Below are 17820 nucleotides of genomic sequence, written 5' to 3'. Positions count from 1 at the left end.
GAGAGTTCTGGAAGCAGCATTTTGATATCGTCGTGTGCTTGAAGATGGTGGACTTGGCCTGGCAGGAGATCACCAGGCGCAACCTGATTGCTGCGTGGAGGAAGCTGTGGCCTGATGCTTCTTCCTTGGAAGGGTCACAGACCGAGGGTGCTGAGCCAGGTGAAGAAGAAGAGGTGGCTGAGATTGTCTCCATCGCAAGGTCCCTGGGACTTGACGTGGACAACGAGGACGTGGAGGAACTCATCGAGGAGCACAGCGAGGACCTGACAACAGAGGACCTGAAGGCCTTGGCGGCCATGCAACACTCAGCCGTGGATGAGGACATGCTCCATTTTGACAGGGGCCAGCAGGAGGAGGCTGCGGGGGCATTTTTGCCAACGGCAGAAATTAAAGACATTTTGCGGCAATTCCACAATGTGTCTTCTTATGTTGAGAAGCGCCACCCTGAGAAGGTGCTCACCAGCCATGCCATTGCACATTTTGATAATGTCTGCCTTAGCCATTTTAGGAACCTGCTTAAGGCCCGGCAAAAGCAGACATCCTTGGACCAGTTCTTCACAAAAGAGGGAGAACCGTCATCCAAGAAGGGAAAAGGTGACCCTTAAAAAAAAGGTGACCCTTAAAAAAAACACCAAATTTAAAAAAAAATTGTTGTTAAAATGGTTAACTTTGTTAAATTGGTTGCATTGGCTAAATTGGCTGATTTGGTTAAATTGGTTGAATTGGCTAAATTGGTTGAATTGGTTGTCTGGGTTTAAATTTGGTTTTTTGGCTGCCCCTCTCCTCCTCCTCCTCCTCCTGCCTCACTCTGAGATGCCAGGACCAGCAAAGATAAGTCAAAAAACTTTTTTTCTTTATCCTTTAGAAACTTTAGAATGGACCTGCAAGTCATTCTTAAGCTCTTTAGTGCCTCAGGCAACTTGTATTGTAGGGTACTTAGCTTAATAGGCCTCTATTGTACCTTTGTTTTGACTTGCAGGTTCAGTCTGAGGTCATAGAACGCATTAGTTATTTTCAATGGAAAAAGTGTTTCGGGTTACGAAATTTTCGGGTTACGAAAGGAATAGCGGAACGAATTAATTTCGTAACCCGAGGTAGCAGTGTACATATGAACAAGAGTTTTAGCATTTTATACCACAATCATAACTGACTGGTACCAATGTTATATTCTTTAGTGTGACATATTGACTATTTTTTGCCCAATATGAACATGGGTTGAGGAGGTGTAAAACAGCTGCAGTTCCTTAATAAATGATGTATATGAGCTATATCCCCCATATTTAAAGGTATGGTAAAGCAATGTGTGATATCCTAAATGAAGACATGATGCAGCCTAAATGAGTTCTGCTTGAAATAGCATGATGGTAACATTTAGGGTCAGAATTAACAGCAAAGCAAACAGTCCTAAAGCACAATAAATAGAACAGTTAAAAATACAAAGTAAATGCATCATGAAACGGTGGTTTTCACCTGGTGGCCTGCTTGGGAATTCCGAAAGCTTATGTCCCATGTTATCCAAATTTACACTTTGCTCTCCTGGAAGTGGTGGCTGATCTGTTTCTTCTAGACCTGCTGGGCGTGGCTCTGAAGCACTAAGGAAAGAAATGTGTATAAATAAATGTAATTCTTTGGGGGAAAAACCCAGCTGAAATTATATATGTACCTTTTCAATCAGGAAAAATATACTATATGCAGTGCATTTTCCTTACACCATACTTCCATATTATGGCCAGCTGCTTATTATGAGCAAAACACAATTATTCTTGGTCAGACACATTATTATCAATCAAGTAATTGCCCATACTTTTCATTAAACTAATTTACCCGATGTAAGAACAAAGTATTTCTAGTCCTAGATCACAAGAAACTTGGTTTATATAAATAGTAAAAATGGTAATTCATCTCACCGTAATTTTTGTTCAATACACTTTGTTATCCACGACTCTCACTTCATGGCCTGTTCTAGGGTCCTATTTTCAACCAATGTATCCTATGTCACAATTCCATGTATGTTTACACAGAAGCAAATCCCACTGCATTCAACAATGTTTTTTCTTTGGATTGTTACCACAATTAGTTTTCGGATTCATGTGAAGTTCCACCAGTGCATTTGAAGAAGTGAATTGTAATCTACAAAAACTCATGCAAAAACAATCTTAAAGATGCCACAAGATTCCTTTACCCCCTTAATTGCCTTCCTTTTATACTGACACAGGCTCACATGGCTTTCACTTTCTCTTTGAAAACAGCTATGGCAAAAGTTTCTGAAACAGTGTGATAAGATCTGCCTAGGGGGCAAAACTGACGTTTTCCCGATTAAACTTGATTCATCTGCTTTGATTTTAGAGAGGGGAAAACACCCATACAATTTTTGATCAAGGAAAAGGTTAGTTCTAAATATCCCCCCTACACACCATTAAGCTTTCTGTTCACTTTAATAAAAACTAACTTTTCTGCAAAGATTTTGACATTGGGTCAGCTGCTAAGTTTAGCCTAACATCAAACTCTCATCACATTTCCTTGGATATAGCCAAAAGGGATGCTGGACTTGCATGCCCATGCCACATGTTACAAGCATCAGGTCAATTTGGGTGGATCTGTATTAGAACAAGCTGTCTATATGTCACCATCTCCCTCCATAGTCTGTGATTCTGTTTTAGAATTCGCAATAGGCAAAACAGTCTACAGAAACAACAAACAACACAAGGAAGTCATCAGTATTCATTATGGAATATTTTCCATATTTCATATGGAACATATGATTTTCTATACTTTAAAAAATATATCGAAGAAACAGAATTCAATTTATTGTACCAAGCGCTTCCACAGTTCAGCATGAAACAGGATACAGAAAATGTTTCATTTTTCTCTGACCTCACTTCCCAAGCATCTGCATTAATAACAACCACCACAAGGAGGTATGCCTTGTCTATTTCAGCATCCTTGGCACGTAGCAGAAGACAACACAGTAGCCCCTCCTTCTTTTCATTAAATTGTTTATGTATTATTTATTTTAATGTAATTTTGAAAACCACTTTGATCTTTTTGGAAAAGTGGTATATAAATAAATAAATAAATAAATAAATAAATAAATATTATTACTACTACTATTATTATTATTTCAGAGACAAGCCTAGTTCCAAATCTTCAACACAAACTGCTACTTCAAGCCAAAGAAAGACACTGAGGAATAATTTCAAAAGAAAAAAGGAATCCTATTAAGAATGACCTGAGTTGCCACATACAATGCTACAAACAAGCACAGTTGTTTATACATAGAATTCTTTTCTTCATTCTACCACTATTAGTACAATAATTGGAACTAAGCTGTAATAAACGTTGCCATCAAGAGAGGTCTTTGGGACTGAATTCCTGGGTCACACTCAACAGAACAAACAGAAGGGCCCTCAAAAGAAGTAGAGTTGGCTTGCCACATTATAAAGAGGGGGGAATAATATATTACCAGGTAAAGATCCTTCCACTTCCCACTACACTTTGTCTACAATTGCCTAATTTTTCCATGTAACCTAATATAGATGTTTAAAAGTCACTTCAATAAGCAGCACAGCTTCCTTAAATTGTGTGCAGCAATGTGGGAGAACCAATGGAACGAACCTTTCCACATTAAGTTCCACATTAAGCTATTGAATATAACTGTTTAAAAGACTAAGTTAAATCATGGTTCCAACGATAATCTAGATAACTAGAATCTGCTGCTGCAGAGATAAGCAGTGCTAAGCAGGAGATATTAATTTATTGCATCATATTACCTTAAAGGCTGCTGGGAGCAAGTATTGTTTCATCATGTATCTCATAAAGTAAAACTCTTGCTGCAATCAAGGGGATCTTTAGGGGCTACATGATTCAATGATAAATACAAGCAATGGGTTTTTTTAAAAAAAAGTTATGCACTAATTATTACATACTAAGATTTTGCCTTCAGTATATGCAGCATGGCATTCACACTTACTAATTTCACATGACTGATGGGCAGGTGTGAAAAATGACAACAGTTCCCTTTGCTACTTGTCATATCATATACTAAGACTACTATAGTGGTCATGAGAAGGATGAATTGCTCAATTTGAACTTCCTTGCTTTTTAATTTGCCCTGATTATGAATTTACCAAACTGCTTTGCTATTAGATATATTTTCTTAGGATGTGAAGTAATGAGACATTTACAAAACATAATTAAATATTTGTTGCATTTGTGATTGAAGTAGGACGTTTGCGCTACCGTCTAAGCTTTGTCCTTTACTATCCATATTCACTGATTTACTTAAAATTACAGTCCGCCCTTGCCTTATGCAGGGGATCCGTTCTGGGATAGAATTTTCCTTTGGTAGTCGACATGGTAAGTTTTTTCCCCCTCTCAATAGCTGCTAAGACTCTAATGCCTTACATTTCCACACTAGCAGGGGTGGGTAGGGATAGGGGCAGTCACCTCCTTGCTGCTACAACTGGCCCAGAAATACAAACTGTTAACCTCTGAGCAGGCGAATAAAAATGTCCTGCAGGCTAGTATCTTGTGTGGGACTGTCTATGACGCTACAGTGCTAATACAGGCTTCTTTTACATGACTGCTGAAAAGTTTCAGCAAGGTACAGTGGTCCCTCCACATTCACTGTGGTTAGGGATGAAAAAATCCTGTGAATGTGGAAAAACTGCAAATAAAAAAACCAAACACTATTCTATTACCTAAGAGAACACCTCTCTAGGAATCTCTAGGTCCTTCAGTGCAACTGTATGGTCAACATCTGTGAGACATTGAACATAAGAATCATGCTGGAGGACCTACAAATGGCTTGAGAAGTGTTTTCTCTAGGAACTTCTAGGTTCTCCAGCACATTTTTATGGTCAACATCCAGCAGAATTGTACTTGAGGACTAGAGGGAACATATTTCTAAAGAAAACATATTACTGTATATACTCATGTATAAGTCTAGAAATTTTAGTAAAAAAACCTAAAATTTTAGTAAAAAAAACTGAGTCGACTTATCCACAGATCAATGTAAGTACTGTACTTTAACTCTCATAAAAAGAGAAACCATCCTCTGGTGAAACATAAGAGTATAATCTGTCCTGGAAGCACTGACCTCCCTCTACTTTTTCATCCATCCATCCTTCAGTGAGAACACAATTATGCCTCCCACAATTTTGCAAGTTCTTTGGTATTGTTTTACTTTGCTTTATCCTTTGGATCCTTTGTTACATGACCCTAAGTCTTATTCTCGACTTATCCACGGGTCATATCAAAATCCATAATTTCGGCCCCCAAACCTGCCCTTGACTTATATATGAGATTGACTTACAGTCAGGTATATATGGTAATTAAAATAATCAAATCTGCATAAGTAAATTCTGCAAATGTGGAGGGACAACTGTACAGTAAGCACAAAGGTCTTTTTAAAAGGTAGCTGAACAGAACAATTGTTTGCAAAAACATCATGTAATATTACACTGTAACAAACACATTCCTTTGCTCTGTGTATTACAATACTCTATTCTGCTCTGGTCAGGCCCCACCTGGAATATTGTGTCCAGTTCTGGGCGACACAATTCAAAAAGGACATTGAGAAACTGGAGCCATGTGTCCAAAGGAGGGCTACTAAAATGGTGAAAGCTCTGGAAACCATGTCCTATGAGGAACGCCTTAGGGTGCTGGGGATGTTTAGCCTGGAGAAAAGAAGGTTAAGAGGTGATATGATAGCCCCGTTTAAATATCTGACGGGATGTCATACTGAGGAGGGAGCAAGCTTGTTTTCTGCTGCTCCAGAGACTAGGTCCCGGAGCAATGGATGCAAGCTCCAAGAAAAGAGATTCCACTTCAACATTAGGAGGAATTTCCTGACAGTAAGGGCTGTTCGACAGTGGAACACACTTCCTCGGAGTGTAGTGGAGTCTCCCTCCTTGGAGGTCTTCAAACGGAGGCTGGATGGCCATCTGTCGGGGATGCTTTGACTTGGATTTCCTGCATGGCAGGGGGTTGGACTGGATGGCCCTTGTGGTCGCTTCCAACTCTATGATTCTATATATTATATACATTTGCCTCAGATTGAGACCTACTGCATTCAATAGGACTTACTTCTGAGTAGGCTAACTGGTACTGTAGATTGCATTGTAAGTTGTATCTTTCACTTCTGTCAAAAATCTCAAAACCTTTCTTTCGCCCTGCAAAGTCTGTCAAGGACACTTTAAAAAAAAATCTACAAATTCTTCACTTTCCCCCAAGAAACATCTGCCCAGCACAAAACTATTTATAAAAACATTAACATTGTTTTTCATTCAGTTCAAAATATTAATGACAGCATAGTTTTTCTATCATTCTTTTATAACCGAAAGCAAACCATTACATTCTATTGCATATATATTTTCTTTTATCAAATAATATATCTCTTTTATCTAATAATATGAAGAGTAAAGCCAAAAACTCAAAGTAATTAATTATATTACTGGAGAAACTAATATCTAATTAGACAAAATAATAGATTAGATAACTTAATATATTCATACATTATTAGATATATTTTTATATCAAAAATTATTACATATTTTATCAAAATATTTTTGCAAGTTTCTATTTCAGTAAAGTATTATTCTTAATTTCTTTGGAACTCAAGAAACTCAATCATTGTTAGACAACTGACTTTTAAGTCTTAATTCGAAAAAGGAGGGTAAGTGTGGAAATCGGGTGAATTGTGTAAAGCCTGTCTTACATATTCCTTGGTGCTAAGCAGATGGAGGCATCTTGCACTACTGCACAAAAAATGAATGCTATACCAAGGGCCATACAAAATATATCACTATGCAAAATGAATATGTTGATGTAAAAATTAATTTTGATACAGGAATACTTTCTTTGATTTGATCATTACAATTCACTACTCAGGTTATGTGAAAAAAATTCCATTGCTGGATATAAGGAGGGAATTTATAAAATCATCTGTGAAAACAAAGATTTATAATTTATGTTACAGTTTAGGCATTTTGCTTTATACAGTGGGCCCTCGCCTTACGCGGGGATCCGTTCCGGATCCCTCTGCGTAAGGCGAATTCTGCCTATGCTCAAGCCCCATTGTAAACAATGGGGCTCGTGTGCGGCGGCGCGCATGGCGCAACGGCGCACGTGGCGCAACGGGCACGCGGCCCATTCAATTGAATGGGACGTGCCGCCCCTTCCGCCCCGCGCACGCCCCGTGGCTTGAGCGTGTATGCTCAAGCCGCGTAAAGCGTGCCCGCGTATGGTGCGGGCGCGCTGTACATCTCACCAGGAAAACAGTCATTTATCTCATCAATGAGCTTCTAAATATCATCAGGCAGTCAGCAAGCACTCAGTGCCTTGTCTTTTCCCATTAACACTGAAGCTCTCAGGAGGTCTGATCAGGCTAGCAATCTCTTAGAGGTCAAAGAGAAGGGAAATTAGATGTTACCAACACAAGTCTACACTATGACCTGCAAGAACAGCTCTTGGTAAACCAGGGGAAAAGGAAACCATGTGGAAACTTAAAGTGGGGGAGGAGGGCCAAGTTAAGAAATGCTACGAAGTGATCAAGTATTACTGAGGGGCTCATATGTCATAATCTCACTTCTACATCAACCTATTAATGTATTTTGAAATCTGGAAAATGACAGCATTTGGCACACTAACAACATCTAACTAAATGCACATAGGCAAGTAGGCTCACACCTACGATAGCACACATTACCAACTTATTTATTTCAGTTAATCTCAAAGGTGCTAAAATTTTCTTTTTATAACGATTCTACAGACTAAGGACTGAAGCAGATGGGCAAAAAGCTCTAGCTTCGGGCCGCACTGGGAGCAGGGCGTGCAGATGACGCATGCCCCAAAAGCAACCAGAATCCACGTAGGGAGTGCACCAGACTCACACCAAACTGGAAAAGCTAGCTTGAAAAGGAGCAGCAAAAGGCCACTTCTGCCAGTGGCTGGACTGTGTCAGTGGCCTACTTTCAGAGCGGACCATCTGGTCATCACGGTCCCAAGCTGATTGGGGGCCAGCTGGGGCTGGAGTAGCAAGAGGCTGCTCCAAACTGCCGGTCTGCTTCGTCCCTCACACACTTATATTTTTGAAATCTTAACATCCAACTGAAACACATGTTGTTGAAAAACTAGTTCTTTAATCTTCTCTTTACTACTGCAAGGGATGAAAGTGACAAATTACAAAACTCCCGCTGCTTTATCGTTTAGAATCCTTATTTAAGTAACCACTAAAAACAGCAAATTATACTGTGTAGGAGAAAAAAAAGGTGAAACCTACTTAATTTGTTCTACTTGTTGATTATTTTTTTTCTTCCTTGGAGGCTTTTTCTTCTTGGGTTTATTGACATTTTGATTATTCTGTTTGCTGTTCACACCAAAATGTCCTGCAGATATATCACTTTGCAGCAAGTTTACCAGCAACGGACTTGTTAGTGTGACATCTTTATTGACAGGAAAAGCCGGGTTTTGTCCACAGGAAATCTGATTTCCATTTTGGGCCCCACTAAAAGGGGTATTGAAAGCCAGTCCATGTCCAGCAAAATGACTCCCTGATGTATTGTTGTTTCCCTGCATCCCTTGCAAGTGTGGTGGTACCATGTTTCCTTGTTGCATGGAAACATCAGGTATCATTTGTGTCAAGTTCACATCATTGTTTGTTGTAGTGGTGGCATCACCCAGCTGCTGAGACATGTGAGGGGTAGGTCCAGTGGGTCTCAGAACTTGTCCTTGAATCCCCATAACCTGAGAAGGATTGCCATTGACAGGGCCTTGCTGAGTCATCATGTGTCCTGTAAATTGCACCATGTTTCCTTGCATATTGGGAGTTGGTCCTCTCATTATTTGAGCTGGCCCTGTCATAACATTGGACTGGTTTTGAGAACTGAACTGCTGTTTATTTCCTTGCATCTGATTGGTCATCATCTGTTCCATCATTGAATTTTGCTGTAGCAATACCTGGCCTTGGGGTCCAATCATTTGATTGTGTGCTGCCATCATTTGCTGGCCTTGCTGGGGAAGCATCTGTTTGGGAGCAGTCATTCTTTGTTGTGATGAACCAAGATTTTGATTTTGAGGAGCTACCATCATCTGGCCCTGTGACATGAGTTGAGCTCGAGACAGTATCATCTGGTTTTGAGGATTTATAGATCCCTGAGGTTGCATGTTCACCATCTGTCCTTGGGAAGATACTATCTGTTGGTGCATCCCCATTAACTGAGACTGTGGTCCTTGGGAAGGCTGTCCTTGCATGTTGCCCATGTTAACCTGTGCAACACCACTGGTACCTGTCTGCTGATTGTTCATATTTCCATGAAGCCCCATTAAATTGCTCTGCATCATATTTGATGGGCCATGTTGTACTTGCATCTGATTCTGAGAAAGCCCATTTCCTTGACCACCTTAAAAATTGATACAGCTCAAAGTTAGAAAACTGAAAATTGAAGTGGTATTAATACTTATACATTAATAAACTGGTTGAGAAAACCCCTACTTTCATATTCACAATGCCATTCAAATTTCAATATATGTGATACCGAGGTCTGAAAGTATGTCAGAAGCACTGACCATTCCTAATATAGTACTGCACTAACAAAATTTCTAACCATCGTACATGATCAGAACATTCAGAATTAAGATGTAACAAATGTATGGATGGAAGTGGAATTTTCTATACTGTCCTCCCAGATAAGTTAACAAACTTTTGAGGCTGACAGTTTAACTTTTACATATACTAAAATTGCTACTGCTACTGATAATACCTATATGCTAAACATTTTATTATACAGTCAAATTCTATAATTTAGCAAACAGCCAAGTAATCCATCAAAATACAACAGACCTGTGTGTTGTACACTTTGACTTGTTTGCAATTGGGGTGCTCCAGTACTTGCAGATGTCCCTGGTGCTGTAGAAGGCACCTGACTTTGCATGAAGTTCTGATTTGTCTGTCCTGAAGGAAAGCCAGGTGGCAGACGCTTGGGCATTCCTGAACACAGAAAATAGATATATTTATTAAAGGCATTTTAATGAATAATGATTACTACATCACAGTAATAACAAATGCTCTCTTTATGACCTTTCTATCTACCCAGACCTTTGTTAACTGTTTGCTGAAGAAGGTCTTTTAATTGGGGTGTGTTGTAGTCTATTTTTATCATCACTTTATATTTTAATGCACTTTTAAATCAATGTTTTAAATATGATTACTTGTTGAATTATTTTTAACTTTTATTATTGATTGTTTTAACTGTATCTTATTTTAATTCATACTGTGAGCCACCTTGGGCCCCACACTGGGAAAAATTCAAGCCTCAAAATAAATAAATAATTTTAAAAGTGAAAAAAAAAAAGGAGGAAAGTTAAAAGGATAACACATCTGGGAGGCAGGTCAAGAAAAGAAGGGAGAAATGGGCAGAGCCTCAATGAAAATGATTAGCAAGATTTGAAAACAGTTTTCAGTTTAAATGAAATATTTACAAAGTCCTGTGATGAAAAAACCTTTTTCAATATTATAACTGTTTTAAATGTATTTTTGGGTGTTGAATTCAAAAAATATAATAAAATGTCAAACTACATAGATGCCTTCCATGAATTTTATGTTTTTATCAATTCAGTTATTACTCTGCTTTGATTAAGTGCAGACAATGATGTTCCAGTGAAACTTTTTATTGCTTCTGAATGGATTTTTGTTGGAGGGGTTGTCAAGAAATTGGTACTTATATTCATATGTGGTGGCATTGTAAAGCTGTAAAAAGATTTTGGCAATCAGTATTTAAAGAGACAAAAGATAACAGAAACTGAGTTAGAAATATGCAAAAAATAGCATTTTTGTCTATATATGATAAGATCAAGTGCACCCAGACTATGAAGGATTTAATCACAAATTTATTAACAGCAGCAAGATTAATTATAGCAAGAAAATGGAAAGTTCAGGGAGACCTGCAAATACAAGATTGGTATAAAGAAGTATGGCAAATGGCAATTAATGATAAATTAACATGTGATATTAAGGTAAAAAAATGGAATAATGAAGAGGAATGACTTTGAAGCAATATGGAAGATATTTGTACAAAAGTTTCTAGTAAAAGAGGAAGGTGGTTTACCTCCACAGGAAGAGTTACAATTTTGGAGGGTATAACATGAAGATATTAGGCTTTGGTGATGGGGAGCACTTGATTATAAAGATAAGTTAATTAGTGATCAATTAATAGTTTTACACTTTAGTGGAATTATGAATAGTATACAGTATGTCAAAAAGAAGATAGAAATAATAATGAAGATATCAATAATAATTTCATGTATTTTTTCTAATTATTGGTTTAGTTAATATTACACAGTTTAATATGAATAAGATTCAGATAAGGTAATTAAGAATTAATAATTAATGTGATTTATTACATACTGTATGTGGAATATTATATAAATGATTCCTTTTTTAAAAAAGGAATAGATTTCTGTGTTTCATATCAGTGGATTAAAGTGTTTTGAAAGTCTATTAGAAGGCTTTAACCCTTTCTTACTCTTTGTAGGATAATTCTTAGCAGGGTCATTTCATTCAGTCACATATTACGACACTGACACATCAAACAAGGTTTTGGGGAAAAAACTGTAAGTAACAGAGCAAATTTGAGGTCATTTCTGGGTTTTGAACGCCAAATTCCTTTAACACTAGAATACATTTTTTAAAAGTTTTACAACCCTCAATTTTGCAGGCCTGTGTTAGTTAATTAGTTCATCATATTAATTTAAGATACAACACAAACTGATTATAACAGATAAGATATAGCAGAGGAAACAACAGCAAACATAATCATTTCAGAAACTAAGTAGGTTAGGGCATAGTGGTATTTCAATCACTGGAAGATTTAAAACAAAGACTGGCCAAGCATGTAACAGAAATGTATATTAAGATAAACATGGTATTTTGTCTCAAAGCCTATGTGAAATGAGGAATTGCTTCTTAATCCATATTTTTTTACAACAACAGCTTAATAAATAAAAATACACAGAACTTGCACTGGAAAATGTGAGGCATACACTATCTTACAACTTAATACCTTTGAAATTATCAGTGAATTCACATAAAAGTTATGTAATTAAATAGGTTAGGTCAACAGATAAGCCTGACATGAAAACTGGGAATAAGTTATTTGTTCATTAAAAGGATTACTTACCACCTAACCCAGGATGTAAACCCTGTGGACCCTGGTTTTGCTGTTGCATCACCATAAAATTAGAAGGTACATTTCCTTGCTGCACCATTGGATTACGGCCAGGAGAATTTACAGGCTGTTGAAATCCTTGGGGGAGGGTATTATTCTGGGGGGGCCTTGGTCCCATTTGTTGCTGTGCTTGGTTAACTGTTGGGGAAGATGCAGGAGAACCCTGCTGAAAAGAGGAAGGAGAGGAAGCAGGAGACTTGTTGGTCAGGTGGGGTTGTTGTAGTGGTGTAGGGACCCGTGAGGGACCTCCCTGAAGATTTTTTATCTGAGGAGCAGTAAATTGCCCAGAGTTGTTCATCTGAGGAAAGTTTGTGTGTGCCTGAGGAGTTTGTTGGCTTCCAAAAGGATATGGAGGTGGAGGGTGGGAAGGTGTTTGTACAGTTGCTAAAGATGGTCTGACTTGAAGTTGTTGCTGCATTTGTCCAGGCAAAGGAGCTTTTTTCCACCCCTGGTTAACTGTCAATGTGCCCATGTTTCCTTGGGATGGAGGTGGCTGGACTGTTCCAGCAGCCACCTGGTTCCAACCGGGAGGAACTGAAACTTGACCTGGGGTTGTAAATGAAGGACGAATACCCTGTTGCGACTGCTGATGCTGTTGAGAAGGGCGTGGCTGCTGGTGCTGCTGTGGCTGCATCTGCTGGAAACTGGCTGGGTTTATTTGCCTGTTAACAGGAACTTGCTGTATTGAATGGAGCTGAGGTACTACAGATCCTGATGGATGATTCTGCTGTTGAATAGTGAGCCCTGACAAGAGTGGATCCATTCCATCTATGAAAACAAGATGCAGAATTAAAGGAAATGCAGAGCAAAAGAAACATAAACTACAGTTGATGTACAATTGGCCCACTACACGCAACAGAAAGGCTTTCTAGGACCACTATTTTTAATTTTCAGAGAAACCATGGTATTTTCTGCTTCCTTCTCTCCCCCCCCCCCCCCTCTCTCTCCCACACACACACTCTTAGTAACTGTTCATGGAACTTCAGCGTGATGATGAGAAGATAGACAAATAGAGGATCCATTACTGGAAGAGGTCTACAACAGCTAATTGATTTGGTAAATGTATTAAACCAGACTTCCCAAAACAAATGCTATAGAGATGTGTTGTACTACAGTTCCCACCATTACCAGCATGCTAGCCCAATCAGAGAAACTGTCCAACAAATCTGGAAAGCAAAATGTTGGAAGATGTACTTTAGACTGCAGTTTGGATCCAGACTACAATCCCACTCATGCAATGGAGCTTTCCTGGATCCTTCCTCCCCATTACACCCTCCTGCACCATCCCCAAAACTCTTCAAAGGTATCTGAAAGAATGTGGCAGGCCTGCCATATTACTTAGAGAAGGCACCTCTGGATTCATACCCATAATAAGCTAGGAGGGGAAGTCACATCAATATACACCTCTCCAAAGACAATTTATCCAAGATACTAATATTAGGTTTAGCTAGAATTAGAATTAGTTTACTACCTGGTTGAGATGTCGGACGAGGTGTTCTGGGCTGCAGTTCAGTGTTAGCTGTAGTTGTTATCATGGATGACACATTACCACTTTGCTGCATCATGACAGTTGCAGGATTGTTTATTCTTATTAAACCTATAAATTTAATCATATTTTTATTGTGTGTAGATGTAGCTCATTACATTCATCTACACTGAAACGTAGCTGTTCTAACCAAGACACTTTATCAGAGCAATCCTCCACCCCTATTTTAATAGAATAATGAATTGTTATTTGACTTGAGCCTACTGGATCACACAGAAGGCAACATTACAAAAAACAAATCTAAGAGCCATACGTTCTCCAGAAAATATATCGTATATACTCAACTATAAGTTGAGAAATTTATGCCCAAATATTGACCCTAAAATCTGGGGTCGAATTATACAAGGGTCAATACAGTTACCATGGCTTGAGATTGATTGGAGGACAGTTAACAACAACAACAAAAAGTAATAATGCTCATAAAGCTCCTTTAAAAAGTAGCCCTGACGTCCCACTCTCCGTGCCTCTGCAGCGCTTGCTGAAAGAGCTGTGAGGCACCAGTGTGTGTGCATGGAGTGATTCCCTTCTCCATCGTATCTCCAAACTTTTCTTTCTCCTCTTTGCATTTCCCCATTTTCCCTCCATTTGCAAGCCAATCTCCAAACCTTGCCTCTTCTTTGCATTTCCCCATTTTCCCTCTGTTTGCAAACTCATCTCCAAACCTTGCATTTCTCCATTTTCCGTCCATTTGCAAACTGATCTCCAAACCTTGCCACTTCTTTGCATTTCAGACCGCTTGCAATCTGATCTCCAAACCTTTGCTTCTCTTCCTCCTCCTCCTCCTCCTCCTCTTGCCTTTCCTCTGAAAACCAAGCTTCTCTTTTCCCCCCTCCACTTCCACTTTGAAGCCAACCTTAAAATCTGTCTCCTAAATTCTGCCCTCAACTTATCCATGGGACATATCAAAATCCAAGATTTTGATCCTAAAACCTTCCCTTGACTTATACATGAGGTCGACTTGTACACGAGTATATACGGTGTGTGTGTGTGTATATATATACACATACACACACACACAGTTGTCCCTTCATATTTGTGGGGGTTAGAGGCGAAAAACCCTGCCAAATGCGAACATTTCGTGAATATCCCCTCCCCTCAGTTACAGAGTGGCAGAGAGGTGAGCGTGCATGCTTGCCTCTCTTTCCCTGTCGCCGGCTCAGCTGGGCTAGTTACAGAGCAGCAGGGAGGGGCTGGGGAGGAGGACATGCACTTGCCTTTCCTTGCTGTCCTGTAGCTGGTACAACTGGACCAGACTTTCCAAAGAACATCATCTTCTCATATGTACCAAATTACACTACACAGAACTACCTAACTACTGTATATAATCCTATCTATTACTCATTCTTTCTATAATCCATTATAACCTTTTCCCCTCTTTAGCTATATCTATTGACTCTCTGATTTATTTATGATTTCAGTTTCAACACCACAGCCTGTAGCTGGCATCTACATACAGGTATCTGAAATACTATTGCTTGGTTGCATTTCCAATCTAATAGTTAGTTCTATTTCACTATTAATTTATAACAGTTTTCTCTGTTTCCTAATTCTTGAGCCTGGGTATCAGCTACATCTTCTCTTGTACTTTTTCCAGCTTAAGTTCTGCCTTCAGAAACGCCCCAGCATCTCTCAATGCAAAATATGTCATAGGAAATGTGAAGTGGTGAGGCAACATTTAGCACCATAGAAAAGACTATTGCTCATTTCACAACTATAAATTGTCTACAATTGAACTTGCCTTGGTTTCCTGGCATGGGGAATCCTGTCTCCATTCGAACTGTGTTACCTTGTCCAACAGGCCCATTAATCCTCACATCTTGGCCTCTATTTTGAGCTAATGACAAACTGATGGCACCTTCACCTGAAAGCCATTAACATTTGAAGCACAATATAAATATGACTTGGATATAACAAGGAAGGAAGCAACAAAAGATGCATTTTGAAAATGTATGTGTCAAAACAATGTATAGCTCTAACAGCATATATTTGAAATAAATTATTATAAGATATAGTTTGCACACTACTTGGCTTTCTTGTAAAAAGCCATTTGAGACCTCAACACTGGCTGTTTAGGACATCTTTAAACTGAGGCTGGATGGCCATCTGTTGGGGGTGCTTTGACTGAGCGTTCCTGCATGGCAGGAGGTTAGACTGGATGGCCCTTGTGGCCTCTTCCAACTCTATCATTCTACGATTCTATGAATCTCGCAAATGCATGTGAGTATAAATGCTCTAATATGCACATGGAATTTCCTTGTAGGTAAATGCTCTCCTGCTCATTTCAATGTCCCTATGAGTATTCCTTTGAGCACACCAGTTTTCCCCCTTGAAGCAATGAATAGGGCAAGTTATGAGCAGAGAGTGCTCACAAATCACTGGTGGCAAGGGCACCCCTACCATTACTTTCACTGCAAGGAGACTTGAAAACCAAGATGTATTGCTAGCATAGTGTCAAGTTAACAAAAGGTTTGTGCGCCCAGTCAGGAAGCAACATTATATAGGATCACTAGAGAAACCCTTTGTCTCATATGAGTTAGAAAGGTACAGAAAGGTCTGAAACTTTTGAAGCCAAGATTTTAAAAAGGACACCAGCCCAATATGTGAGTTTCAGGAGAGAGAACTGGAGAGTGGGAGAAGGGGGAAGGGAGGAAGAATGAGAATGAGAATGAGAGAGAGAGAGAGAGAGAGAGAATGAATGAATGAATGAATGAATGAATGAGGCTGGATGAAAGCCTAGATTTCTGGCTCTCAGGATAGATGAACAACCAGATAACAGACCACAAATGAAACAGAACAGAAAACATGGATACCCTGATGCAGCAGGGTAAAATCTGTATATTTTGTATAGGAAGGTTCTGTAACTCTCTAATCTTTCTAAGATGCATATGAAAAAGAGTATGTCTCATCAGCCAAGTAATATGTCTCATGAGCTTGATGTAGTCTTTGCTTAGTGTAAAGCTTTCCCCCTATATTTCTTTGTTAATATTGACTTAATCAGTCAGGTACCCTGGTTATATTTCCTGGCTGGAAGGAAGAAGATGCCTGTGGTCTCAGTGGATTCCACAATAAGTGGAAAGGGAGGGTCAAAACCAGCAAGACCATGGTGCAGTCACAGGGAAGCTCACCATTTCGTGACCAGAATTCACAATGAAGGTGGTGGTAAAAAAATACCAGTGGGGGAAGGGAAGCTAATTATGTGCAGCGTGAATCTACCCCAAAACAGGATATCAGCATGCTAATAAAATATAGGATTATTTGGTTTTATTGTTTGAAGCTCCTGAATTTTTAAATTTTGTTAACAATCTGAACTACATTTATTATGGGTCAGGACAGAATCATAAAAGTAGTTTCAATTACCTTCAATCTGAACTGATAGAATTCCCAGATCTCGAAGCTGCTGGTTGTTGTTCTGAGCCAGCATTCGGAGACGTTCAGCTGCTTCACGAGGAATACTGAAAGTAACTCGTACACTGTTCCAGGGTTCCACCTTCCTCAATTTTAATTTGTCAGATTCTTATAAAGGAGAAAATCAAAAGAAAATAAGCTAGCAAAACTACTACAAAGTATTGGATGCTTATTCTGGTAAGGCAGCAAGATTCTCTCAATTTTCATTGCTTGTTACCAAAACTTTTTTACCTATAGGTTAACTACTAGCACATGACTCTCAGAAGGAAGTCAATACACTGTGAGCTACACCACATGGAATACTGTGCGCTTCTTCTATTAATTCCAGTTGGTGTCTTAATTCAGATCCAAAGTGTGAAAGTATAGGGCTACAAATAATGTTGCTGAGTGCAGCTTGTTACTTTTCAAGTGGAATGAGGGTGTAACAAAGTCACATTTAAAGATAAAACAATTTACTTCAAAATAGGAAAAATAAGGAGTGCGACAAGTAAAGCAGCAACCATCTTTTCTAATATCATAATGCAAAAAGGAACAGGTCACTTTTCAAATACTGTACTGAAAACAAATAAAAGCATATTTTTAAACTCTGTGCAGAGTAGAGACACAGTAAACTGTACCATCTTGAAGCATTCTCAGGGAATTTGT

The 17820-nt window shown here is 38.9% G+C and overlaps 2 protein-coding genes across 4 annotated transcripts in view; one reads left to right on the top strand and one right to left on the bottom strand.

Moving 5' to 3' along the window:
- The window catches only part of ITCH (itchy E3 ubiquitin protein ligase), a 603853-nt gene that overhangs the window by 395791 nt on the left and 190242 nt on the right, over positions 1 to 17820 (top strand). The window lies entirely within an intron of this gene.
- The window catches only part of NCOA6 (nuclear receptor coactivator 6), a 67168-nt gene that overhangs the window by 22417 nt on the left and 26931 nt on the right, over positions 1 to 17820 (bottom strand). For both annotated transcript variants that reach the window (XM_042465841.1, XM_042465843.1), the window contains exons 5-11: positions 17128 to 17283; positions 15509 to 15631; positions 13696 to 13821; positions 12177 to 12992; positions 9842 to 9988; positions 8282 to 9401; positions 1471 to 1592 (exon numbers count right to left, since the gene is read on the bottom strand). In XM_042465841.1, coding sequence (XP_042321775.1) covers positions 1471 to 1592; positions 8282 to 9401; positions 9842 to 9988; positions 12177 to 12992; positions 13696 to 13821; positions 15509 to 15631; positions 17128 to 17283 — 2610 coding nt within the window. The remainder of the gene's footprint in view (positions 1 to 1470; positions 1593 to 8281; positions 9402 to 9841; positions 9989 to 12176; positions 12993 to 13695; positions 13822 to 15508; positions 15632 to 17127; positions 17284 to 17820) is intronic.

Source organism: Sceloporus undulatus, chromosome 4, assembly GCF_019175285.1.
Source record: "Sceloporus undulatus isolate JIND9_A2432 ecotype Alabama chromosome 4, SceUnd_v1.1, whole genome shotgun sequence".
Lineage (NCBI taxonomy): Eukaryota > Metazoa > Chordata > Lepidosauria > Squamata > Phrynosomatidae > Sceloporus > Sceloporus undulatus.
The sequence above is the reverse complement of the archived record's forward strand: the minus strand, read 5'-3'. Positions and strand labels throughout refer to the sequence as shown.